Genomic DNA, 27,930 nt, shown 5'->3' on the forward strand with positions numbered 1-27,930 from the left:
ACTGAGAAGTTTATAGATGAGAAACTTGCCCAGGTCGCACAACCAGCAGCTTGGAGTGTAGAGTGAGATTTCCGGGGTCTGAATCTCTATTCTGCCACTTGACAGCTGTGTGACCTTGGGCAAGTTAATTAGCCTTTCTGTGCCTCAGTTTCCTCTTTTTTTTTTTTTTTTGTGAGGAAGATCAGCCCTGAGCTAACATCCGCCAGTCCTTCTCTTTTTGCTGAGGAAGACTGGCCGTGGGCTAACATCCGTGCCCATCTTCCTCCACTTTATATGGGGCACCGCCACAGCATGGCTTGACAAGCAGTGCATCGGTGCACGCACGGGATCTGAACCGGCGAACCCCGGGCCGCTGCAGCAGAGTGCACGCACTTAACTGCTTGCACCACCAGGTCGGCCCCAACAGTTTTCTCTTTTGAAAGATGAGGATAATGTAGTGCCTGCCTCACAGGGTTACTGTAAGCTTTTACACTGATGTACATAAACTTGCCTAGGATACTGACACAGAGCAAGCGCTCAATGAATGTGAACTGGGGGAGGAAGAGCTAGAAGGGTCAGGAGGATCACCAGCATGACTCACCTGGAGGGTCTTAACAACAGTCAACAGTCAGTACACATTGTGGATCGGGTGATTGGGTGGGCGGTACCACAGTTTGTGTCCTTTACACCACAGCCTACTGGGTGGTAAGCCATCATCAATCCTATGAAACACAGGACTTGAATGGATGTTGTCATTCTTTGCTTTAAGATGCATGCTGGGACCAGCCTGGTGCAGTGGTTAAGTTTGCACGCTCCGTTTTGGTGCTTGGCAGCCCCGGGTTTGCAGGGTCGCATCCTGGGTGTGGACCTATGCACTGCTTATCAAGCCATGCTATGGCAGGCGTCCCATATAAAATAGAGGAAGATGGGCATGGATGTTAGCTCAGGGCTAATCTTCCTCACCAAAAAAAAAAAAAAAATGCGTGCTGGCCTTATGTTTCTCTTGGACCTCTCTGCTACTCCAGTTTCTCGTTCTGCCTCCGACCCCCTCATCATTTCCAATGTTATGTCTAATTTTTAATTATAATTTGTTTTGGGGCACTTGAAATATCATCAGTGATTTAAAGATGGTATTACTCTAAGTGCATAAAATATTTTTAACTTCATAAATGTATTTCAGAATGCCTTTCATGAAACTTAGTTTGCCTTTTGAATCTTCTTCCTCATCACCCATTCCAGTAGAAAACAGAATTTGGGCATTCCATTGGTGGCAGACTTATTTTCCTTTAAAGGGCCCTTTCAGATCACTGTTCCCTAGAGTGAAGAATTTTGACCAATAGCTGTTAGGTTTTGGTATCAAAAATAATGGAAATTCGTACATTACTGCCATATCATATCAGAAGAGGTGGCAGAAGACAAACATTGGGATCTCACAGCAGTCATTTGTCATAAGGATTTTAACTGACACAGGTCAGAACATGCCCCAGCAGGACTCTCAGATTCCACGCAGAAATCTGTGTGGTGTGACATAGGGTAGCATCAGCCTAGGGCCACTCCTCAGATGCGGAAATATTTCCACCGTCAGGCTCAGCGATGAAGATTACACTTGTGGTTGCTGCCCTTAGACTTTTCCAGAGCAGACTGTTCACCATGAACTCATGACCACCAGTGAGAGCTGTGGGGTGGCTGTGTGGGAGTGGGGCTGCCCTAGTTTCCTGGGTGTCCCAGAGACGAGCTATTTGGTGTTTGGGTGGGTGACTCATACAGTTTCTCCACAACCAGGTAGTACAGACACCACATTTTAGTCATTAATGAAATAGAGATGTGTTGCTGAGAGCAAAAGATCTTTTCTGCCAGGTGAGTATGAAGGAATGTGAGAGAGCCCCTCTTCCTCCACCCCACCCCATCAACACAACAGCATTCGTGGTTTGGCCGTTGACTCACCATCATTCGTACAAGATCCGTGTATATATAGCAAGCCTTACCAAAAGCCAAGAAATTGCATCCTAACAGAGGTAAATTATAGATTTAGATTATAAATCATATTACAGCGAACACAAATATAGTGCTTCTAATGCACCAGGCACTATTCTAAGAGCTTTGCATATATTTTATCCTCAAAACAGCCCTATGAGATAGGTACTATTTTTATCTTCATTTTACAGATGAGGAAACTGAGGCACAGAGGTGTTAAGTAGCTTACTCAAAATCACACAACTGTAGGTAGCAAAGCCAGGATCCAGTTTTAGACAATCTGGCCCCAGAGTCTCTGCTTTTGTCAACTATTCTATCTTCTGCTTATAAGAAAAAGGGGGAATGTTACATCCGTTGCTAGTTAGGTATAGGCTATATTAACATTACACAAATTTAAGGCAAGAAGGATTACTAGAGATAAAGAGGGAGAACAATGGATCAGTTCAACAGGAAGATATAACTATCTTAACTATATGCACCTAATAACATAGATACAAAATAGATAAAGCAAAGATTGACAGAACCAAAAGGAGACATGGACAGATCCACAGTAACACCTGGAGATTTTAACATACCTCTCTCAATAAATGATAGAACAAACAAAGAAAAAATAGCAAGTACATAGATTTGAACAATACTCTTAACCAATATAACTGACTTCATTGACAGTGGTAGAACGCTATTCCCAACAACTACGAATGCATCTTTTGAAGTCCACGTGACACATTCACCAAAGTCAGTCATGTTCTGGGCCATACAGCTAAGACTCATCAAATTTCAAAGGATTGAAATTAGAGTATGTTCTCTGACCATAGTAGAATTAATTCAGAAATCAATAACAAAAAGATAACGAGAAAATCCTCAAATGTATTAAAATTAGTAACAGTTCTAAATAATCCAAGATGCAAAGACAGAGTCTCCGTGGAAATTAGAAAATGCTTTGAATGAAATAATTAAATTGTAATGTGTCAAAATTTGTGGGATACAGCTCAGCAGTACTTGGAGATTCATAGCTTTAAATATATCAGAAAAGAGTTTGAAAATCCAGATTTTAAGTTTTCATCTCAAGAAGCTAGAAGAAAATCAGCAAATTAAGCCCAAAGAAAGTAGAAGGAAATAAAGATACAGGCTGAAATCAATGAAACAGAAAACAGGCATAGCATAAAAGCATCAACAGAACCAAAAATTGATTCTTTGAAAACATGGATTGCAATTAAGTAGAGGAGGCACCTCAGTACATTTTCCTTCCTCCTACTGCCCCAACCACCACCTAAATTCTGAATTAGGAAGTTGATTATAGCGTGGGATTTTTTAAAGCCAGTCCTCCTCCCACAGAAACGCCTTATACTACTACCAGTATTAGTTGGTCAGTTCCCGTTTCGACTTTTGAGTCTCTGCAAATTCTTTTCTAACTGTTCTCCTGTCTCTGTTTGTTCCATGCTAAGCAGATGGCCCAGAAATTAGCCAAAAGCAGGAAGAAGGTGCAGTACAAACAACGTCATCAGCTTGGTGTTCTGCCTGTTCTTTTCATTTCTTTATGTTTTGCCTTCTTATTATTTCGTGTTTTTGTTTTCTGCATCCAGCAAGTTTTTGTTCAGATTTCTTTTTGAACCGCCCCATAAGCTAACGTTTCTCAAAACTCAGTTGCCTAAAGTGGCTGTTTTCTGTTGCTCATGAGTCATTTCACTTCAGAGGAACGACAGGGAGCAGATTGGAGATGCTAAATGAATTGTACAGTCGTGTGGGAGTTCCCACCATCCAGGAGCGTTAAGGTGGCAGGGACTCGGGTCTGCTCAATTACAGTCACGTTTGATTTGTGGATTTGTCAGATTGCTGGATGCAAAAAAGAAAACTCGCTAATAACCACACATGTGCAGAGTTCAGCCCTAAATGAACCAGACTGGTGTGCTTTTTTGGTTGTGGAGCTTCTAGGTGCTTATGACCTACCCCTGGGACGTTGAAGCACTGGGGCTCTTTCTAAATGGGGTGGTGTCAGGAGTGGGTACTGCTTCTCTGTTGCTGTGGTGGTGTGTGGACATGAAGACTCTCTTACCAGAACTGCCAGGTGACTTCATTTTGCACCTGCTGTGAACTTGGTCCCCCATCACTTGAGCAGGTACAGACTCCAAGTGACTTCCCAGGAGCCTGGGATCTGAGTCATTTGCCCATATTCCTTTAATCTCTTGGGCTCAGAAACCCTTGCAGAAAGGGCCATTCATGATCATTGTTCGTAGAGCCAAATCTACTGCAGTGAGTTACTGCTTCCACAGGGGACAAAGCAAATGGGATTCCCAATTTTTCCCTGTAACCTGGAGATGCTAACTCTGATCCATGTGTCCATCCTTTGTGTGGTCCCTTCAGCCTTGGCAGTCTAATTCTGGAGTCTGCTTTGCCGTTCTGGTGACTGTGTCTCGATGCCTCTGTGTGTGAGCTAACCTTGCTCCCAGGTACCTGGGTTAGAGTGTTGTACTAAGCTTTGCCGTGGTGTATTTTTCTTCTCAGGCTCCTGAAGGTGAATCCCAACCAATGACCGAGGTGGATCTCTTCATTTCTACCCAGAGAATCAAAGTATTGAATGCTGACACACAGGTATTGGCTGGCTCCCACTTTTCCCAGGGGTGAGGCTTAGCAGCATGGCCCCTCAGAGACTGCGCCCATGTCTGTAGAGCAGCTGTCCCCAGATGCTGGCTTTCACACAAGCTAGAAGGCGGTGTGTGCAATGCCTGCTGCTGGGGGGAAGGATCAAAAGGAAAAAGTAAACCATGGATGTTGTTTGCTAATAATTCTCATGTTTTTATCGGAAGATTCATGAACGTGAACAGATTAGCCTTTTAAGAAATTTTGTTTAAAATCACACACACACAAAAATAAAATACAACTGTCACATGTAGACTTTTTATTGTTTTTTTTTTTTAAACTTCCCCACCAGAGATTCTAGTGGTTGTGAAATGATTGATATTTATTTTCACATGCTGCAGACCACTTCCTGCTCTGGGCTATCATTAGCCAAGGAAATTGCCCCAGGCCTGGATGGGTGCATGTAAATCTGCCATCAGAGTCCGCGCTTGGCTGGGCTGTGGGGCGGCAGACTCTCTCATGGGCCATTAGGTGCTGTGCTGGACGTACCATCCTCTCCCTTCCGCCGTCCAGGAGACAATGATGGACCACCCTCTGAGGACCATTTCCTACATCGCAGACATCGGGAACATCGTCGTGCTGATGGCCCGCAGGCGGATGCCCCGCTCCAACTCCCAGGAGAACGTGGAAGCCTCCCACCCGTCCCAGGATGGAAAAAGGCAGTACAAGATGATCTGCCACGTCTTCGAGTCTGAGGACGTAAGGGTGGCCTCCCCTCCTTGTAGCCTGGGCTGCCCTTGGGTGGCCTAATTCTCTCTATTTCTCAGAACCTAAATCAGCCTAATTAGTCATACATGAAACAAATATTTGTTGAGCACTTACTATGTGACAGGCACTGTTCTAGAGCTAGGGATGTACGGTTCAGTAAAATAGATAAGGTGCTCATCATGGTTGTAGGGAGACAAAAGAAATAGATACTTATACTTAATGTAAAGTTAGGTAGTGCAAAGTTCAATAAGGAAAAATAAAACTAGGTTGGGGTAGAGGGATGGGCTATTTCAGGGAGGGTGAACAAAGTCCTTTCTGAGGAGGTGACAGCTGAGCAGAGACCTGAATAAAGTGCGAGTGAGGAAAGAGCAGGTGCAAAGACCCTGAGGCAGGGGCCTGCTGCTGTAGTTTGAGGAAAGGCACAGAGGACAAGCCACTGGAGAGCTGAGAAGGAGAAGAGTGGGAGGAATGCAGTCAGAGCCGTGGGGGCCCGAGTAGGTCTCCACCTGGTCACTAGGGCACTTCGGAAGGACAATTCTTGGTTGTGAAGGACTGCCCTGTGGGCTCCAGGAACGTTGGGATCCCTGCCCCTACCCACTCCCAGACCTTACAAAAACCAGCTGCTGCTCCTGTCACAAAGCCAGTGATTCCGAATCCCCATGTCTCTGGGTGATCAGTCAGCAGAGAAAATTAGTTTACAACAGAGACGGGGCCCTTTCTGCCATTGGGCCTTCTTCCTCGCTTGTCCCTGGGTCTGCTGGCGAGACCACCAGTCTTCAAGCTACATTAGCACCCAAGCTTCTCCCAAAGCTTGGCAGGCCTCAGCAGCTCCGTTCTGGGCCAGTCTCCCAGTCCCCCAGTGGTTTTGAAACGCAGAGCCCCGAGAGGGCTGTGTCAGTACCATTGACTGGCTATTTCTTCCTCCAGCCAGAGTTGAATAAGCTCTGTAATTACCTGTGGTAGCCTTGGCTCCTTAAAAGAGGCCATTTTTCTCCCAGAGCGAGTTCATCTAGCTGCAATAAATTGCCTTCCTCCAAGAAATCAGGAGTCAGGCACACTGCTTTTCTCCCGGGTACCAGTGCTGGCGTGGCTGCAGCCACAGAGAGGGGGGAGACGCTCACAGGTTTTGCACCATCCTTTGCTAGGCTGGTTCTCGAGAAGGCAGCCCCAGGGACAAGGTCACTGAGTAGGCAGAGAGCTAGAGGTGCCTCTCCAGGCCATTCTCCCCGCTGTTCCTTTAAGACTGCGGCCAAACTTTGCAAACTGGGGGAAATTGAGTTTTAGAAGGTGCTTGGAAAGTTCCAAAAGAGATAGATTTAGAAGCTCAAGCGTCGTGTATCCTGCAGGCCAGTGAAAATGTGGAGTTAGCTCTGCTCACCAGGGACGATCATCCCTATGTGACCCTCGGCCACCTCCACCAGGCTGGAGCTCCTCAGGAGGGGCTTCTTTTCCTTGGGGTTCCTGTGGGGGAAGATGACGAAAGGAAAGGATGGGGAAGCAAGAGTTAGGACATGAGTGGACCTGGGAACTTTACCCTTTTGCTTCCGAAGCAAAGGACAAAAGAAGAGCGTTGGCTCCAGACTTGGGAGAGCTGGATAGGAATCCTGCCTTCACGTACAAGCCGTGAGGCTGCAAAGCTCGTGTGCAGTGATAGTCCCTCCCACAGTCCGGCTGCTGTGCGGCCCCAGCAGATATTCAGATAGTGCATGAATATCAGCCTGGGTGTTCGCCAGGTGCATCCCTTGGTCATGGGCTCAGCGTGTATTTTTCGGTCCACCCGTCCACACGTGCCTCTGATGCCTGAAGCGATGTCTCACTCCCTTCCACTTTTATGGCAGGACATAGGGAGGTGGCCCTTGATGTAACTTGAGGCGTGTGAAGTCACCAGGTTCTCAGAGTGAGAAAAGTTAAGCATATCTTTTCCCACAGCCAGCCACACAGAACGTTCTGATTTCACTGTCATTTAGCTGCTTTTAGCAAAAGTTAGGGAAGATAGGGAAATGAAAGTAGAGGTTAGAAGCGTGTGTGTTTAAAGCGTCACTCCAGAGACTTTTTGTTTTGGTGTTTTTCCACCCATTAGAATTTCACAGAGAGGCAGAGCCGTGTGGTGGGTGGGAGGGTGGGCGCTGGACTCAATCTGCTGGGATTCAGCCCCCCGCCCACCCCCATCCCAGGGAGAGGGCAACTTAGCCTCTCAACTCCATTTCCTGATCTGTTCACTGAGGACAGTAAAAGAGATACGCAGTTCCAAAGGCTAAAGAGCCCCGAGGAACAAATGGGATTTTCATAGTCAATTGGCTGATAAACCTGCCCTGAACTGCCATGAGGCAATTTATAGGATTTGTCCAGCTCACAGTGACTCTTACACATTTTGCCACAGGAATATTACTGTGTTCATTTATAGGGCACTTCCCCAGACCCTAAAAGGGTTATTACATAATGTATATAATATATGCACCCCGTTACCTTTCTAAAATCTGAAAATTTCTAAATTCTGAAACACCATTAGCTTCAAGAGCTTAGGCGGCCGGCTTGCGGACCAGTCACACTTAAGATCAGACTTGATGTGAGGAGTCATGTGATGGCCCTTGTATAGCATTTAATGCAGCGCAGGCATGTAAGAAGTGCTCAGTGCTGCTGGCTATCCAAGTCATAGTGTCAATTAATGCAGGGAAATGTTATCGAAGTCCAGTGCCCGAGAAAGAACAATGGAAGCAGAGTTCCTGTCCTGGGAGCTGTGTGACCTTGAGCAGGTTGCTTTGTGTCTCTGGGCTTCAGTCTCCTCACGTGGAAAATGCAGGGTTGGACTAGATCAGAGTTCTCAACTCTGTTGGACCCAACAGTCCCTGTTTACAACAAATATTTTGTAATGTCCCGTTACTATCCTGAATTGAAATTCATAGATAATATAACCCCCCCTTTTGAAAGTTTTTTTAGAAAATAAAGTATCACTGTAAATGTAACACAAAGGATAAATAAAAGGAAAGCAAGCTAAAATAAAATTAAACTTACTATACTATGTCAGTGCTTGGGCCCAACCATTCTGGAAGGAATAATGGAGTCATCAGATGCGTAAACCTACTTGATTAATAAGTCTAGAAATGAGAATACAGTATTCAGCTGAATATTGTAAACTCTTTCTATCTGACATTTTGACTTGAGAGCTAAATAAGAAATCGGTAAATAGATAAGACACACACACAGAATCACCCCACAGGACAGCAGATGTGCAGGCTGATAATTGTATTCTTGGAACGTTCAATGTGTATTAGAGCTATGCAATTAAAGTCTTTGTGTTTTTATGTGGATTAGAGTTGAGTCCTGGACTCAGATAATTAGACGCAGGTGTTACATGTACATGAATGTCCAGTGGGATATTTGAAAATTGTGCCGGATGGAGAATGACTCATTGTGTAGGACTCGCCTTTGCTTGGCAGTAAGTCCAGCATCTCTGACTCCTGTCCAATGAATGCCAGTAGCTCCCTTACGATCATTGTCATAATCTAAAATGTCCCCCACGTGTTTTGAAAATGGCCTCTAGCAGGCATTAGTGCCCGTGTAGACCCACTGGCCTGGCTTCATAATCCTGAGGAGACCCAGGCCGCCCACCCATGGCGCTGCCCTGTTGACCTCCGTCCTCCCTCTCTGGCTGCACTCTAGGCCCAGCTGATCGCACAGTCCATTGGGCAGGCCTTTAGCGTGGCATACCAGGAATTCCTCAGGGCGAATGGGATTAACCCCGAAGATCTCAGCCAGAAGGAGTATAGTGATCTTCTCAACACCCAGGACATGTACAACGACGATCTGATCCACTTCTCCAAGTCAGAAAACTGCAAAGATGTAGGTACTTTCCTGAAGCTGTTCTCTGAGCTGGGCCAGCCAGGGAGCGAGGGCAGCCCCACTGTGGAAGTGAGGGCGGGACAGGGTGGGGGGAAGTAACGAGTGTGGTGTTGGCAAGACGTTGCTTGGGGCTCAGGACCTCTCTGGCTCCTCACACATGAAGCTCTATTGTTAAATGACTACAGTGAGGCACAGTGTCCTCTGCTCCCGGCAATCCTGAGCTAATATTAGGATGAGTTCCAGTGGTGGATAAGACCTGAGCATTGTCTTTACAAAGCCCACAGTCTAGGAAAGGGCACCAAAAAATGTTGGATGATGGTGCTGGGCACAAGCACTAGTCAGAGACAACTGTGCTTGGCTGCTGGAGCCGATCGGGGGCCTCCGACGATGAATGCTGCACTCCTCCAGGGGCGGCCCCGGTGCTTTGGGCTGAGCTCTGCGGGAGTGTCTGGAGGAAAACAGCACCGTCTGAGCTGTCTGGAGGTTGGGTGTTTTTTGGAAAGGGTAGGAATGTGCAGAGGGCCTGGCCAAATAACAGAGCGTGAAGGTCAGAAAGCTCGGGAATTGTCTGGGGAGCCCTGAATGAGGCAGCGTGGTTGGAGCAGGGGGTGTGTGTGGGAGAGGACATGAGGAGGCCAGCACGGGGTTCAGGTCAGAACTAGAGGGCTCGCAAGTCCAGCTGAGGGGCTTCAGCTTTCATAGGTAAAAGGAACTGTCCTGAGAAAGTGATCTTTTTATCCCCTAATGTATGTTAGGTCTCCTAGTTTCTCTCGAAGCAGAGCCTGAGACAGGGATTCTTATTCACGGGATTTTTGGGGAGAGTGCCCTCAGGAAAAAGCGATTGTAGGCAGCAGGATGATGAGGATGCTAAGGAGGAATGTGGCATCAACAGGGGTGAGCTTCCTTCTGAGCCAGAGAAGCTCTGAGTCACAAATCACAGGACAGACTTGTCCCACCTTGGGCCGAGGGAGCTAGCAGGCGTTTGTGCCCTGTGCCAGCCAGTCACCAACACCAAGTTTGGACAGGTCTGGATAGGTGTGCTCGGGCTGCCGTAACAAAGTACCATAGACTGGGTGGCTTCAGCGACAGAAATTTATTGCCTCGCAATTCTGGAGGCCAGAAGTCAGAGATCAAGATGTCAGCGGGGTTGGTCCCTTTTGAGGAGAATGAGGGAAGGATCTCTTCCAGGCCTCGCTCCTTGGCTGTAGATGGCCATCTTCTCCCTGTGTCTTCACACTGTCTTCCTTCTATGCATGTCTCTGTGTCCTAATTTCTCTTTCTTATAAGGATACCAGCCATATTGAACTAGGGCCCACCCCAATGACCTCGTTGTAACTTGATTGCCTCTGTAAAGACGCTATATCCAAATAAGGTCATATTCTGAGGTACTGGGGGTTAGGACTCCAACATACAAATTTTGAGGGGGACACAATTGACCCCACAATAGGGGTGTCTCCATTGGGTAGTTAAGGGACCAGCTGTCCACTTCAGCAGCAGCAGATGGGGACACCAGCTTGTGAAGGGGACTTTGTCAGGCCCCAACTGCCACCACTACAGTATGTATTTGAGCATATGTATATCTATGAATACGAATAACTATGCTCTTTGTTGGATGCTTCCAAGAAGTGTCTTATCCCTCTGTGGTGTCTCTGCACACCTTACCAGACTGTAGGTATCCAAGACTAACTCCCATCTTCTCTGCCCTGCCAGGAAGGCCACAAAAAATTATGCATGTTCAGAGCATAGTCTTCCTGTTTGCACTTCCAACGTTTTGGTTGTGATAACTTGAGCATCATTTTTTTTCTTTTTCTTCAGCTTTCTTCTTGCAGAGAAGGGTTTCTGTAATGTATGTTTATTTATTTTTAATTCAAGAGTCTTAAAAGTTGGAAAGAATCTGTGAAGCACCATGGGATGGGGGAGCCTGTGCATGGAATCCAAAAGCTATTTCTGGAATCCATAACATGCCACCAAAACTCCCACGGACACAGCCTCTTTCCCCCCTCACTGGGGCTACAGAAGAAAGGTGCCCCTCAAGGTTGTATTGCCAAGGCGAGATTGCTCATGTGAAAGAAGAATTACAAAAAAGGGTGGGGGCTGGGTTAAATCGTTTCTTACGAACCCCAAATGCCCTGGAGTACAGAGAAGACGGGACTCGTTTGGGTTGGAGTCATCAGGGACATGTCTTTCTTCTTTAGTCAAGATGGGAAGAGGGGAGATGCTTTGATTTCTGTTGCTGCCCTGAATGGTGGCTGATCCACGCTCTCTGAGTGCTTTTCTCCTTGCAGGTCTTCATCGAGAAGCAGAAAGGAGAAATCCTAGGTGTGGTGATTGTGGAGTCTGGCTGGGGATCCATCTTGCCAACCGTGATCATAGCCAACATGATGCATGGTGGGCCTGCAGAGAAGTCAGGGAAGCTGAATATCGGGGACCAGATCATGTCCATAAATGGCACCAGCCTGGTGGGCCTGCCTCTGTCCACCTGCCAGAGCATTATTAAGGTACGTAAATGAGAAAAATCAGCTTCTGTTGTAGACCTGAAATGGCAAGAAGTGTGACTGCAATCTAGTCATTAATATTTATGAACATATTCTGAGTGTCAGGCACTGAGGGGGACACAGATACAAAAGGCGTGGACTTCCTCTCAGGTGTTTACAATCAAGTCATTATTTACAGATTCCTCTCTGAAACTATTTTTGGATCAAGGATGGTGTATTTAGCTCACTTAACAAACACTACTCTCTAATACGATGCCCATCACAGACATCACTAATCGATCACAGCACTCTCTCCCACTGAGCCTGGACTCAGCCTCAACAGAATTTTCCTCAGCTCAGTAATCCAGACAATCGCTTACAGTCAGCTAGATGTGCTTGGGATGATTTGCCATCCCTGTTAAGAATCATGGAAACGCTTCAAGTTTGAGAGCACTTTTTCCTTCACAGTGACCATGGCTGTGATCCAGGTGAGTTTATCTTCCCCCAGAACCTGTGTAATGCAATCCACACGTGCCAGGTGCTATAAAAAGGAGATGGTACAGTCTGTGTTCTCATTCTCACACCTGAATGAAATTACTTCTTGTTCAACCTGAGCTGATGCTGTTGCATAAGGCTGAGACAACCTACTTAAAAGAAAATTAAATGCCAATATTTGAGGGGAAGAAATTAGGTTTTCTTAGAAATGAAGCATCCAGGTAAGTCTTTCAAGCACATTGGAACTTGCTGACTGCATGACCAGTAGGAACAAGAATATTTCTCCTCCACTGCAGTATCTGTAAACCCCACTACAGTATCTGTAGACCTCACTGTGGTCCTGCAGGCAAACTGGGATCCAATGACTTTCCGTGGTCCCTTGGGGTTTCCTGAAAGACTGTTAGCTAGAATGTAGCTTTGAGAGAGAGAGAGAATTCATATAATAGTTATTCTAAGCAAAAGAAGATCACAAAAGCCAACATCCTTGGCCCAGGGGTCAGGGGATGAGAGGTCAAGGTGAGTGTGTGTATAGGTTGCAGAGATGGGTGCCTCTTTGTTTTTAATGAGATGGATTAGATTCTAATTCCTCATAAGATAATCACACCCAGAAAGAAATAGTCCTCTTTGGCCTCATTTAGTTTCTTTTTTTTTTTCCTACATCTTCCACTTAAATTCTACTTCTTGCTTAATATTCATTAAAGATAAGATTAAAGCATCTACTTTGAACATGCACATTCATTCAAACATGTTTAATTGGGCCTCTCTTAGGTGCCGAGCTGAACTATGGGGGAAGCCAGAATGACAGTATGCGTGTGGAGGATAATTTATCATTGGAAGAGTTCACTGGGCCCTGATGGCAACATAGAGATGAAATGCTATGAGCGTTTAGAGGGGGAAGAATTTTATCTTATTTTTAAGGTGCTCCTTGAAGGAGGAGGATGGCCTCGGTGGATAGCAGAAAGGAAGGGAGCCTTCGGGAGTTCCTGCTTGAATTGATGGGCAGTGGGCTGGTTGTGTGGCAGGGAGAGACAGGTCTGAGCCTGGCCTGAGAAGACTAATCTGGTGGTGTGACAATGTAGAGAGTCCAAGGGTGGGCAAGGGTGAGGAGACAGGACCCATCAGTGTTTGGCATCTCACTCACACATGCCAAGGTTCACAGATGCCCTTTCACACCAGTGAGCAAGTTACTTATTAAACACCTGTGCACACGTGAGAACCACCGAGGGGCTGTGAGAACCGGAGACACATTAGATACAGTCTCCGTCCCAAGGAGCTTGGTCTTGTTGGAGAGAAGTAAATGGAAGGATTGATAGCTAACGGAGATCTAGTGCCGTGCACCTGGCTCCATTCTGAGACTATGCCTGTTCACTCACAGAACCCTCACAGCAGACCTCTGTGGGGTGGGGTCATGCCCATCCTACAAGTTAGAAACTGAGGCACAGAAAGATGATGTAATCATTCAGGGTGACACAGCTGGTCAGTGGTAGAGCCAGGTCACTCGGCCACCGTGATATGGTTTCAGCAGGGTGTAAGGTCAGACCCTGGGGCAGTGGGTTTCATCTAGGGGGATCTTGTCCCCTCTGGGGGAGGACATTTGGCAATGTCTGGGGACAGTTTATGTTGTCACAACTAGGGAGGAGTTTTTGCTAGTGATATCCAGTGGGTAGAGGCCAGGGATGCTGCCCAACATCCCACAGTGCACAGGACAGGGACCACAGCAAAGGATTATCCGGGCCAAATGTCAATAGTGCTGAGGATGAGAAAGCCTGTCTTCAGGGTCTAGGAGTTCAGATGTGGGAGACAGGGGAGGTGGATGAGAGAGGGTAGCAGTTGATCTGGGTCTGAAAAGGTTTGGGAAAGAGGAGCGGGAAGAGGGGATAACTTGAGTGAAGGTAGGGCCGGGGCCTGGGTGGGCATAAGCAGGGCTCCCTGAGGACTGGCGAGTCTGTACACCAGTGCCCATTACACACCTGCCAGGCGTGAGTCACCTCCCTGTCTGTCCGCGACAGACAGCCCATGAGAGTGGGGAACGGAAAACACCCGGTTCATAGATGAGTCATCAGAGACTCCAAAGGCGTAGACGACTTGCCCAGGACCCCGCCCCCAGCAGACAAACAAGTCCAGATCCCTGTGTCCAACCCTGCCTCCTCTGCAGACAAAATGAGGGAGGCTGTGAGACCCAGGAGGGCGGCGCTGACTGCCCTGGTACCACACAGGGACTCGTCTTCTGTCGGGTGGCTCACCCGTCAAGGTGGAAACAGAGCTTGCTCCGAGTGCAGTCGGAGCACCGTCTGAGCAGTTTCCTAGGGGAAAAGGATTGTTTGCGCGAGTAGCTGACCTTTGATGTCTGTAACGGAGTCTCTGTGGAATCAAAATTAAAAGGCCCTGTGGTGATGCAAGAGATGTCACTGATGAAGATGGAGAGTGAGAAAAACTGCCTTTGTGGCCGCCCTCAGCAGAGGAGGACTCAGCGGGGCGGGCCCCAATTAGGACAGAGCTGCACTTCCTCAGTGCCCAGGGATGCGCTGCCCTGTCCAGTGGAAACAGGTGATTGGCATCCCCGTGGTCCTCCCTGGCTGGGAGGAGAATTTCCTCACTGATTCCAGCTAGACTTGCCGGTACCAAAGGAAGGCTTTTGGTGAGTTGTATTACTGGTTTTAAATTCTCTAGACAACACACCTTTTTTGCGTACACCTGAGCAGATGCTCACACTGTCCCTCCCCCACCCCCCTGGGCCACTGCTGGGGAATGTTCCGGGCTTCCTCAAGCCTTCACTTTAGTATTGCTTGTTTCAGTGTGGTGTCAGTGCTCCTTTCGATGCGTTTAACAGGCACCTCTTGTCCTGGTAGATGGTGCTTCACGAACGTTGATTTCAGTCACTCGGGGGTCTTGTTAAATGCAGGTCTGATTCAGCAGGTCTCGGGAGGGAGTCTGCATTTTCACCCAACTCCCGGGTGACGACATCTCCAGTCTCCAGCTGTGCTTTGAGGAATGAGAGTCTAAAGTGATATATTCTGCGTCTGCCACTTTAATGCATGTTGACCTTTTTTCCGCCTAGTTACAGGAAATAGAATACATTTCTTTTTTTTTTTTTTGTGAGGAAGATCAGCCCTGAGCTAACATCCATGCTAATCCTCTTCTTTTTGCTGAGGAAGACTGGCTCTGATCTAACATCTATTGCCAATCCTCCTCCTTTTTTCCCCCAAAGCCCCAGTAGATAGTTGTATGTCATAGTTGCACATCCTTCTAGTTGCTGTATGTGGGACGCAACCTCAGCATGGCCGGAGAAGCAGTGCAACGGTGTACGCCCAGGATCTGAACCCGGGCCACCAGTAGCGGAGCACGCACACTTAACCACTAAGCCACGGGGCCAGCCCTCGAATACATTTCTAGAATAGAGTTATAGGTATTATTTCAATTGCTTTCTTCCCCAGCTCTTATTTTTCCTTCATAAATCCTCAAGCATGCGCCACATAATGACATTTCAGTCAACAACAGACCACATATAACCATGGTGCTCCTGTAAGACCAATACCACATAGCCTAGGTGTGTCGTAGGCTATACCATCTAGGTTTGTGTAAGTACACTCGATGATGTTCACACAACAACTAAATCGCCTAACGACACATTTCTCAGAAGGTATCCCCATCATTAAGAGATGCATGACTGTATTGGTAGGCTAAGCCTGTTAGCATTCTGCCTGTTCGTGCCATCACCTCCATCGTCCTGCCCTCTAGATTTCTTTTTTAAACTAGAGCACCACTTCCCCTTCCTTCCCTGGGATCATCATGGTTCTGCTTTCCTGTTGCTATAGAGACCATTCTGGCTTCTCTCCCCTCCCCTCCTCTCTTCCCTACCCTTCCCCTCCCGCCATATTTCTGAATTTGCTGCACCATTCCACCGTTGTCATGGGGACGCAATGACCATTTATCTAATTGGCACCTCCAATAAAATGGCAGCTCAGAAATCTTAAGTTAATGGGACCCAACTTGAAGCATCGATTAGCAATAGCAGAGCAAATGCATAGTTATTTCAAATTTCCATCTCTCTAAGCCTCATCTTGTAGCACATTTCCCCAGTCTAGAAATTCTTTCACTGAGGGACAAATCAAGCATCTTAAATCAATTCTCACTAAAGGGAAGAACCCACCAGAGCAATGTGAACTCTTTAGGTAACATTGAAAAAATAGTCACTCTCTTGCTTTTCTGTACGCTCTGTAAGGTTTTCCTGTACCTCACCAACATATCTGAACAATCCCAGCAGTTAGTAGGTGTAAACATTTAAAGCAGGTGGCTTGATCCGAAGGGCTGTGATTCTAACAACATGCTCCTCGTTTTCAGCGTTCTTTGCTCTTGTTTCGCACAAATTCCTGGTCTCATGGTGTGTGATTGTGGCAAGAGGGAGGTGAAGGGACTCACACCCTCTGGCTGCCCTGCCGTGTGCCCCACAGCTCCCTTCCGCTACCCCCACTCCGAGCTCCTAGAGGCCCAGCTCCACCGACTCCCAGTGTCTAACACGTTTCTTGGCACATCGAAAGTGATCAATAAATATTCACTGATTAAATGAGTGAGGAGGAGGAGGCACTCAAGGAAGAGAGAAATATATGCATGAATGATGTCTGAGCACCCCACCCCGAAAGAAGCCTGTTTTTAATTTTAGAAATAGATGTTTTCAAACGTAAGGTTGAGATGTGGTGGTGTCAGCAAATACATTTAGGAAAGAAAAAGCATGAAAAGAGGTGAAATCATAGAAATTAGAACTGGAAGGGACCTTAATGGGTGTCACCATTTGTTTTGACAATGAGGAGACTGAGGCAGATGAAGGATAGAGCAGAGTGTCCAAGACCCCACGGCCTGTGGTGGCAGAAACACAACTTGAGCCCAGGTCTTCTAACATAGCAGTGGTGGCAGAAACACAACTTGAGCCCAGGTCTTCTAACATAGCAGAGTCCTCTTCACTAAGCCCTGCTGTCCCGCTGTTGGAGCAGAAAGCCTGAGCATCCCCCTGTCTGTTGGCATGGACGATGGGACCTACTGTTGTGAGAAGGCCGGGATCCCCCCACGGACCTCCCTTTACCCTGGGAGACTCGCCCTCGGCTCATTCTGCTGTTCCACTTTGAAAACATCATTTCTTTAACCAGAGAAGGTTCCCAGAGGTTTCCAGAAACCACAGAGAGACGTGGTAACGCCTACCTGTCTGTGCACCCCGAGTCACCATAAGCCAAGTTACAGCCATCGGGAGGCTCAAATCCCGCAGAAAACAGAGCAATTCAGAACACCGAGGAAACAGGCCGAGACTCTGGAGGTGGGAAATTAAATTGAGCCCCATTAAAATTCACATGTTGAGAGGAAAAACTGGACTTGATCAAAGGCAGTGGGGAAGCCAGGGGCCAGGAGCCCTGTAGAACTCTCGCCAGGTAGGGAAGTAAGCTGAAAACACGGCCCCATGCAAGGCTAGAATAAAAGGTTTGGAGGCACAAGTTCCTTCTTCCGTTGCTCTGCTTGGCCTCTTTGTTAAGCAAGCCTTATGAATGACACACACTCTACCATTGTCTATATGGGGGATTGTGGTGGAGGAGAAAATGCTGTGGGTTTGAATACAGACAGATCTAGGACTGAATCTTGCTGTGGGTGAACTTGGGTGACTTCCTTAGTATCTCTGAGCCTCAGTTTCCTCTTCTATAAAATGGGCATAATTATAGCTGCCAGTTTGTCAAGGAGATTAAAGGAGACAGCTCCTGTGACTCTCCAGGTCCGTGTCTGGTAAGAGTCAGTGTTCAGTGACAGGTGGTTCGGCTGGTTTCATCATCAGGATGGTTTTGATGGACAGTCATCTTAGAGGCGCTCACACGCAGTACAGACATGGGGATGGCTGACGGGGCATCAGGCCACCCAACTCTCCCACAAGCCATCACTGCCACCGTGACGTGGCTAGCACTTGCTCTCACAGAGCACACTGGCCACAGGGGTGAGTAGTAAATTGACATCTTTGGCCCTGATCATCCCCTGGAGAAATTGTCACATGGGTACAGGTGAGTTCATTGTTCTGCAGTGGTATCTACACCAGTTCTCACAGTTGTGTGTGTATCACCAGGAAGACTCGTTAACACATAGATTGTTGGGTCCCACCCCTGTAGTTTCTGATTCAGTAGGTCTGGCTGGATCCTAGACTCTGCATTTCTACCAAAAGGGGCCAGGTGATGCTGATGCTGCTGGTGTGGGGTCCCCTCTTTGGGAACCACTGGTATATACCTGTTGGCCAAACATAATAAAGCCAGACAACCAGGGGCAAAAAAAAGCCCCTCACCCCTCAATCTAAAGTGTATCTTTGTCACTTAGAAACAAAAGGTGTGTGCGTCACTTCTGCCACTCAGAGAGGCAAGGCTCACTCTTGCCACAAATTCTGTTGGCACTGAAGTCATCTATCACGTTTCACCTCTCTGCTTGGCAAGGCGCTTGTGAGGAAGGCAGAGGCCTGAGCAGGGGATGCATCAACCCAGTCCTGACCCCACAGAGCCTTGGACAAGGCAGGTTTTATGTCCGTGTCTGTGTCCTCATCTATAAAATGAGAAATAGAAAGCCTGACCTCCCCCAGAGAGAGATTTTACAGACTGGTCAAGGAGTGATGGTAGTGGGGGCGGTGGAATTTGCAGATTTCTCTTTACAGAATAAGAGGCGATCACCTTTCAGGCTGAAATGGATTTGTCGTGTTCTCCCAGGTCTCTCTTCCCACTTCACCCGTCAAGGGCACACACTGGACCCATTTGTGAATTGATTGGGTGCTGTCTCTGGGGGATACTGTGGTCTTCAGTCCACAGTATTGGGTGGAATAGAGCCCACCTTTTACTGAACACCTGTGCCTCCTCTCGTGGCTGCTCTCTCCTGGAGGAGAGGTTGCCCCCCCACCCACAGTAGCGTCTTTCAGGAGCAGCTTCTCCCCCTCACCTCTGACCCTTTGGAGGAGAGGGGCTGTGGCTGACCTTGAGCCATTTCCCAGTCAGCTGGCCTCGCTAGATGGGAGTCCAGGGGGGCAGGCGTTTCCCACAAGAGTGCTGAGATCTCCCCCCGCCCCAACTCTCAGAGCAGAACCTGGGGCAGCAGGGTCTCCAGCCACAGGCTGTGTAATCTGTTTCCCCAAGGGTACATAAAGAGCGGCTTTGTCTCTGTGTGCCGTGACTTGAAACAGGTTGGAAAGCACCTACCATGGTCTGGACGACCCGGCAATCAGGAGTTAGCTGGGGCGGAGCAGGCAATCTCGGGCAGACCTGAGAGATGGACGTTGATTTCAGGGCTGAGTTACTCTGGTGGACACCCCCCTCTTAGGTGAACCGTCCCCTGCCGGAGTGAGGAAAGCGTAGCTTTGTGATGGTTTTTTCTAGGGTGCTCTGAGCAGCCCAGGGCTCTGGTCACTGCTGTGCATGTGCTCAGCTTAACAGAGTGGGGTGGAGGAAGCTCTCGAAACAGGCTCTGAAACCAGACCGAGTCCCCTTTTTACCTTTAAAGACCGACTTGCATTACACTCCGTTCTCACTTAGAGGGAGGGCGTGTTACCAAGGATCGTGGGACCACAGACGACCTCCGAGTCTTATTCCTTCTCCCCCAGCACCCATCCCACAACCTTCACTGATTGGAGTCCTGCCTCCGCCTCCTGCTTCTCCCAGGTGTTTGTGGGACTGTTGATAAAATCGCTAACAGCAGAGAGAAGGGGGAAGCCAGAGCAGCAGACACAGAGATAACAAGCCCTGATGAATGGGCCCAGTCGCTGTGAATCAGACGTCCTTCGTTAGAAGAGGAGGAATTGCTCGAGTTTGCCTTTTGGAGAAAGTCTGTTTCCCACTTGTCTGTCTCCCAACCAGGAGAAAGATTGTGCATTCTTCATCTTTCACGCCAAAAAGCACAGGTGGCAGTTTTCCTCGTAGTTGCACAGACGACCACTTTTTTCAAATCCCTTGAACACAGCCCATTTCCCCAAATGAAGACAAGTGCCCACAGAAACCAGTCTCCGCATGGACGAAGGGCTCCGTGTAAACAGGCGGTTCACAGGCGGTTCTCTCCCCAGCAGTGGATGGTCCTGTGGGCCTGTGTGTGGCAGGGACTTCACGGGGGCCTCTCCTGCCTCTGTTGCTGTCAGCTTTTCTCTCTTCTCTCCGCGTCCATGGCACCATACCCACTGCACTTTGTCCATGTTTCAGGGCTTGAAGAATCAGTCCCGGGTAAAGCTGAATATCGTGAGGTGTCCTCCAGTGACCACCGTGCTCATCAGGAGGCCAGACCTTCGCTACCAGCTGGGCTTCAGCGTCCAGAATGGAATTGTAAGTATAACCCCACACCCTTTTCCAGAAGTCTGACAAATGAGACTGTGGCACGGTATTTGGGTTTATTTTATTTTATTTTTTTTAAGCTGGTCAGTTCCCTGAAAGAATCCAGCAAGGAAAGGGATGAGTGGGTGAAGGCAGGCTTGGCGTTCTCCGTGGACAGAGAATTCTGTGCCTTTTACGTGAGAAGAGAGAGGCCCTTCCCAGAGCCGTGGCCCTCGGAGCCCGGCGTCTCTCCGTGATGATACAGGGTGGCCCTCCCAGCTGCCAGCTTGAGATGGTTCAGGATATACCACCAACCGCTTCCTTCCCCTCCAGCCCCAGGGCACTGCCACCCTAAGTCCACCCTGGCTGCACATGGGAGCCCCTGCAAAGCTCCCCGGTGACTCCCGAACAGCCCAGGCTGAGACCCTGCTCTCCTGGCTGTTACGCATGAATGATCCGTGCTTAGCCTTTTTAACCCTAATTGGCACTTTAGGGATAAAGGGTATTTTCATCACTTGGATGTCTGCCTTAAAATAATACTTCCTTTTTTTTTCTTTATGTGGTAAAATATACACAACGTTAAATTTACCACTTAAACCATTTTTAAGTGTACAATTCAGTGGCATTAAGTACATTCACAAAGGGGGGTAGCCATCACCACTATCTCTTTCCAGAACCTTTTCTTCACCCCAAACAGAAACTCCATACTCAACACTACTCTCTCTCTGTCCTGGTTTGCTTTGTGCTGGATTCATAGCAATCCTGGACTTTGGTGACAAATCTGTTCTCTATCTGTAACCTTCTCAATTTTACAGATTTTCAGTGTGCCGTCCCTCTCTTTGCATTCATCTTTCCAGACAGAAGAACCCTATTCTTTTTCCTCCTTAAATTTCCCTTAAGAGTTGTAGGTAATTAAATTTTTATTCCAAGTATGTTTCAAGGTTTAGAAATCCCCTTGGCGTTCCCAGTCAGAGTTGAACTTCCAGCCCGCTTCATCTATCCTCTGCCCCTGGAGGCCTCGTCCGTCCCCTAGGAGAGGAGCCAGGGTTCCTCCTCATGGTTTTGGTCGGACATCCTGTTTCTATCTGTTTGTACTTCCTTGTTTGCTTTGTTCTGATGTGAATAATATTAAAAGTTCAAATATGAACAAACAGTTGTTATATAACAGATGTGGGGCCCTCAGTTTTATCTAAAGTGTGGGAAGCACCTAAGGAAAGTTTTGACCCCAGGGTACCCAAGGGGCTGAAGGGTCCACAGGCTCACAGACACAGGAAGCCTGTTGTCACAAGATGTCACAGTCTGCATGGGCTTTTAAGTAAAGGTGCACAGTCTGGAGTGAAAAGTCAACTTCGTAAATTCAAAACACATTCGTGTAGGAAATTTCCAGTTGCTTTGTGTGTGAGGTGGGAGTGGCTCTACCCCGCAATGCCAAGCCCAGAGCCCGCCAAGCCCCGGAGGGCTGTTTCCACCAGCCTGCAGCCTCTGTCCACTGTGGCGCCTGGCTGTGCAGGGACAGAAACCAACCACATTGTCGTTTCTGCGAGAAGGGAGTTTGAACAAGGGCACTGAGTTGGGAATGGCCAAAGGAACATCTCCCCCGCAGCTGGCTACACTCTGGAACACAAAATGGGGTTCCAGCCCCACTGTGGCTCCTGTAACTGTGACGCTAAAAAGCAGGCTGCTACTATTATACAGTTCAATGTTCGAGTCCCAGTGGTGAGTGTGGGAAATAACACCGACCTGGGTTACCCAGTCTGACAGTTTGTAAACATTGGCAACTTGGTGACAGGCCCAACCAGCTCTTTTTACCAAGACCCAGCTGGGAAGAAAAGTAGTCAGAACTCAGTGTGATGTGAAATCTAGTGACATGCTACGTTCCGTGTGCAAAGTGTGTGAAAGACGTGGCCGTGGAACCAAGAAATAGAGGAACCCTATTTCTTGTGAGAAGAAACAAAGAGATTTAAATGCCCCAAACCGGGGCCGGCTCTGTGGCTTAGCGGTTAAGTGCGCGCGCTCTGATGCTGGCGGCCTGGGTTCGGATCCCGGGCGCGCCCCAAGGCACCACTTCTCCGTCCAGCGCGAGGCCGAGTCCCACGTACAGCAACTAGAAGGATGTGAACCTATGACATACAACTATCTGCTGGGGCTTTGGGGGGAAAAAAATGAATAAATAAAATCTTTAAATGCCCCAAACCGAACCGTGGCAGCTTCTTAGAGAGGAGAATGCTGGGGGCAGAGGGTTCCAGAAAAGATAGTCTTCTGTCCCCACCCATTTCTGTGACGTGTGGTGCTATCTGTGAGGACTAACTTGGCCTTTGACCCTGACAGATCTGCAGCCTCATGCGAGGGGGAATAGCCGAGCGAGGAGGCGTCCGCGTGGGACATCGGATCATTGAAATCAACGGACAGAGTGTGGTCGCCACCCCACACGAGAAGATTGTCCACATCCTCTCCAATGCTGTGGGGGAGGTAGGAGTGGGGTACGGGCTGGGGGGTCCTCTGGTGCCCCTCGCCTCATGCTCACCCAGCCCCTGAGCAGGCCTTCCAGGAAGTGTCCTTCCCAATCCTAAACCCTTCTCAACAACCAGACCAGTCTCTCCGACCAGATTGTAAACCCATTAACAAGTGGTATCTGAGAGCAACACCTTGAAATAAGATCAGGTCACCTTGAGCCTTCTCTTCCACCATTATTTGCTCACCTGCTCTTTTTAACTCACGTTCGCATAGCTTCTCTCCACGGCTGCCCAAGTTCTCTCCGTTTTTCCCAGCTAATCTCACCAAATGTGCCTAGAAGATTTAAGTCTTAGATTCAAGTCTGATCAACAGAACAGGCCTCTGGAGGCAGCTCTCGGGTAGGGGCTCCCCTAAGGTCCTAACGGCTATTCTAGGCTGATCCGCTGTGGCCGCCTTAACTTACCAGGGCAGGAGCCGTCAGAACCCTAAAGTCGTTCTCCTTCATTTTAAGAGTTTTCTCCTTTTAAAAAAAGGGCCTGGTTGAGAGCAAGAGCATTGGACTGGGAAAACAAAACTCTCCTGGTTTCCACCGTTCACTCTCGGTCTCCCCTAAGCTTTTAGAAAGCCGGTGGATTCGCTCTTCCTAGACGCCACCTGCATCAAGTCCCTGTTAGTGGTGGGGTGGGGGGTATCTTGAAAGCCCCCCATGGTGAGAGTGCCACCTCTCCCCTCAGCCCTGGGGCAATGCCCACACAGCCCCCCGAGCCTCAGCTCCCACTCACGTGTGTGTCTGCCCTCAGATTCACATGAAGACGATGCCGGCTGCCATGTACAGACTGCTGACAGCCCAGGAGCAGCCTGTTTACATCTGAGGCCGCCCCGCCTGGCGGCATGCATGGAGGACTCTCCTCACTTGTGGTTGTGTTTCTCGTGCTGCATCTGTGTGCCCACTGAGACGTTTCCCTCTCACGCCCAGCATTCGGTTTTACACAGGAAGGAAAGAATCCAGAGACCTTTTGGCGCTCCCCCCCCACCCCCGCCCCGTTCGAATTTTTTTTTTCACAGCAGGGAAGTGCATACAAAAAGGAGGATAGAGAGTAGCCAGGATCCACCCAGTATCCACCCAGGACCACCCTAAAGGGCCCTGGGGGGTCCTGAGGAAGGCTGTCACTGCCCTAGGGGGAATCCTCCCTTCTTAAGAGACGCACACCTCTTAGAAGGAGCTCCTGGGGGCAGTGAAGAAGCTGATTGAGCAGTGCCTACAATCCAGTTGCTGATCTCTGCTGTCCTCAGGTCAGTTTATAGGAATGTGGTAGTGACAGTGGGGACCAGCCCGTGTCTTTAAGGATACGGCCTGGCCACCATGTACTTGGGGCACCATGCATTATTTCCGCCAGAATTTCTGAGCCAACCTTATGCCTCTTCTATAGCTAGTTGTAGTTACAACATAATTGTGTTTTCCAATAGGAGCCTTCTCAAGGATAGAAGGGGAACTGCCTCGGACAAGGATACCATTGTGTTGCAGGGAGCTGAGCAATTTTGGGGGCATCTGCAGTGTCCCCGGGTTGTCCTGAGGTTACCAACGGTTATTTAAACACGGGTAGGTGCTCGCTGCCTCCCTCTGTATCGCACACACATACACACACGATCTCACTCGCATATGTATCACCCTCCCTCCTCCCCACCACTGATGAGGCACACAGAGCTCCTGGAAAACCCACGGTCGCCTCTCTGCGAGGCCCCTTCCCCTGCCAGGTGAGGCTCCCAGGGGCTGGTCAGACGTGTCCTGAGAGAGACACCCCCTCTGTGGCTGAGGCCTGGCCCTGCTAGCACCACCTTGGCTCAAAATGTTTTCCTAGTGGACTACCCACACACACACACACACACTCACTCACATACACGTACATATGTACATACATATCTGGGAAGGATGGACCGCTCCCCTTGAAGACGAGGATCATGTTACACTTCCTGGCCCGAGGCGGGACCAGCTTGCTTCTCTGCTCAGGGCCACTAGGCAGGATGTGACATTTGAGAGGCTAGAACAGTACACAAACCACAAAATGAAGGGGACAGTCGTGACCTCAGGCTATGCCTAAGAATCCCCAAGTGTGTTCCAGAAACAACATCTTGCTGCCTCGTGGGTCTGAGAGTTTTCCTTTGGCTGGAAGGTTGTGTGTTTCCATCTGGTGCCTCATATCCGCAGGTTCCGTCTCAGTTCAGTGCAGGTGTTTTAGTAATATTATTCTGAGCCAGTTTTCACTTATTCTTGGTCCAAAGAGCATTTCGTTTTCATGTGGGTGGGGTGTGGCTTGGTTTGGTTTCTGTTTTTCATTCATGACCTCAGCAGGGACAGGGGAAGAGAAACTAATATATTTTGTAATATTAATATAGCCCCTGTTCTCTGCATCTGGAATATTTATGTTGTGTCTGTGGCAATAGGAATTTGGTGAGCACATGTTGGGTAGTATACGTTGATACATCGGATGGAGGGGTTTCGCGGAGGGAGAGAAGTGGATATGAAAAGATTAGAAACAGGAGCCTTCCACCAGAGAGCTGTGTGGTCAGTTCCCCTGGGATCTCTGTGCCCTCTGAGTTTTCTGCTTCGAGCCAGGAAAGCAAATGTTTCAAAGGCATCAGCAGCTGAACTCTTCTTTTGTGGTACGACAAGCCATGATGAAGAGGAGCTGCCGCTGCCCGAGTTCCTCTCTGGAACGGGACTGCCCCTTCTCCAAGGCCACCGGGGTGGGCAGTCCAGGACCCCTGGGCATCCTTTGAGGATGCTGAGCTGAATGCTGCTGGGAGACCAGCCCCAGTGAGGAAATGTGAGGAGCCAGGAACCATGGCTCCAAGTTCTAGTTTACCTTTCCCAATGCAACCAAACTGTAGAGTGTCTTGTAATATAATTAAATACTGAGGAGTCATAAGTTCATCTTTCCTCTGCCAAAAAAGAGAGTAGCATTATTGGTGGTATTTCAGGCATCAGAAGCCTTGGGAGGGAAATCATCAGAGGGCTCACACACTCGCCTGAGCACCTGTTCAGAGGCCCTTCCATGATTGGCCAGCAGACAGGAACTCTGCTAGCACATCCCTGTGCAACCTCCCAAGTAATTACAATTAAGTGTCTTCACCCAAAGGAGAGGGGAGAGAACATACTCTCTATTGCTATTGCACAAAAATCTTGGAAAGTTTGACAGGTGCTGAAAAAGGCAATTTGGTAAGCTCTCCTACAGGATAACATATTTTAGTTTAAGTAAGATTATTCATCCATCACATACCTTGGTGTTAATCAAAGTGGCTCCTCATACCCAGATAGTGAATGTTTCTGGAGCTCAGTACAGGTTCGCCTGGCTGAAGTGTATTCTTTTCCCTGCTCCCATTGGATGGAGGGAGTTAACCTACCTTTGGTTAACCAAGGAGGCGGAATCTTAAATGTTAACTCGGTTTTTGAAAGTCCCGTGGGAAGTGGTGGTCAATTTCCCTTCTGACATCCCCATATATATAGTTATATATGTAAATATCTGAATACCCCATATAATGGGGAAGACTATGTACAGAGCAGCCTTCCCAAACATGGCCCCGGGGCAAAAAGCCACTCTTGCTGCTCGGCTAGGACATGCTGGTGACTCAGCTTTGGGGACAGATTCCCAGATTCGTCTACCCTCCTGGTCCAGCCAGGATGCACCAGAACCCACCCCGTCTCTGCCTTCTCAAATGCCACCATTTCAGGGAGCCACCGTCAGCCTTGGGTTCACAAGAGGAAGAAACCCCCAGAGGCGAATGCCTGGAGCCCACTCCCCTCACCAGAGCGGGCTCCTCGGGGCCTGGAGCCTATCAACACCGGCCTCAGAGAGTCCCGGAGTAACCTACTACCTCCCCCATCGCTCCCACCACCCCCACGGCCCCCGTTCACACCCGACACTCCCGTCTGCACGCTGATGATACCCACCCACGAGCCCTTCTTGGGTCCCTCCACCCAGTGGTGTGGCTGTTACCAATGTTTACAACCAAGGGCCACCTCCTACATGTGTTTACTGCCCCACTTCCAAGGCCACTTGTTGGTTTGAGTTTCATGTCTGTCTGCTCCTTCCCTGGTTTGGGCCGACTTGAGCACACAACCCTGATTCTACGTCCCCCTCCATCAAGGCAGTGCGTGAGGACCATGTGGGAAGGAAATTTCTTGTACATATTCAGCACAGCCCCTAGAGTTTGACTTGTACTATTGTTCTGTAAAGAGGGTGAAATAGAGCTTATTGTAAAGCGTTGGGAGAAGTATAGTATTGTATTTGTAACAATATGGTTCTTTGTATACACAAAACTCAATGATCTCTATATATAAATATAAATAAATATATAAATAAAATCTATATACACGTGAGCCTGGAATGTCGACGCCGCACACCCACTGAATGTATTCCCTCTGACAGTCTGGTCACCGGGCCCGACCTGCCCTCCCCTCCTCCGTACTGTTTTGAGGGTTGTGATGTATTTAATGTGTTACCTTCCTTTATTTAACGGAACGCTAATGTCTGTAAGAGTTGCCGCAACAATAAACAAGAACTTCACCTCTTGGCCCCGGCTGAGTGTCTTATTGTTTCGGGAGGCGGGACCCCAAGTAGGGGGAAGATTTTATCTTTTTCCCAGCAGGCCACCTCCTGCCCATCCTGTGGGGCCTGCTGGCTGCCCAGAGCCCAGGTGTTTTCTAAATAGGCATTTGTGATGACGAGGATGGACCTTGAGGGTATTATGCTAAGCAAAATAAATCAGACAAAGTCAAATACTGTATGATTTCACTCATAAGTGGAAGATAAAAACAACAAACACACACATAGATACAGGGATTAGATTGGTGGTTACCAGAGGGGAAGGGGGAGGGAGGAGGGCAAAAAGGGTGACAGGGCGCATGTGTACAGTGATAGATGGTAAGTAGTCTTTGGGTGGTAAACATGATGTGGTCCACACAGAAATGGAAATATAATGATGTACACCTGAAACTCATATAATGTTATAAACCAATGTTACCTCAATATAAATAAACAATAAATAGGTGTATTCTGTGAAACCGCCTT

The 27,930-nt window shown here is 48.4% G+C and overlaps 1 protein-coding gene across 1 annotated transcript in view; it reads left to right on the forward strand.

The window, feature by feature from the left end:
- The window catches only part of APBA1 (amyloid beta precursor protein binding family A member 1), a 67,766-nt gene extending 40,353 nt beyond the window's left edge, over positions 1-27,413 (forward strand). Inside the window, exons 5-12 of the mRNA XM_004440634.3 lie at positions 3,402-3,434; positions 4,456-4,542; positions 5,104-5,289; positions 8,959-9,138; positions 11,424-11,636; positions 20,300-20,419; positions 22,736-22,876; positions 23,662-27,413. Of these exons, the coding sequence (XP_004440691.1) occupies positions 3,402-3,434; positions 4,456-4,542; positions 5,104-5,289; positions 8,959-9,138; positions 11,424-11,636; positions 20,300-20,419; positions 22,736-22,876; positions 23,662-23,733 (1,032 nt within the window). The 3' untranslated portion in view covers positions 23,734-27,413. The remainder of the gene's footprint in view (positions 1-3,401; positions 3,435-4,455; positions 4,543-5,103; positions 5,290-8,958; positions 9,139-11,423; positions 11,637-20,299; positions 20,420-22,735; positions 22,877-23,661) is intronic.
- The last annotated feature ends 517 nt before the right edge of the window (positions 27,414-27,930 follow it).

Source organism: Ceratotherium simum, chromosome 20, assembly GCF_057802395.1.
Source record: "Ceratotherium simum simum isolate JZ-2026a chromosome 20, ASM5780239v1, whole genome shotgun sequence".
NCBI lineage: Eukaryota > Metazoa > Chordata > Mammalia > Perissodactyla > Rhinocerotidae > Ceratotherium > Ceratotherium simum.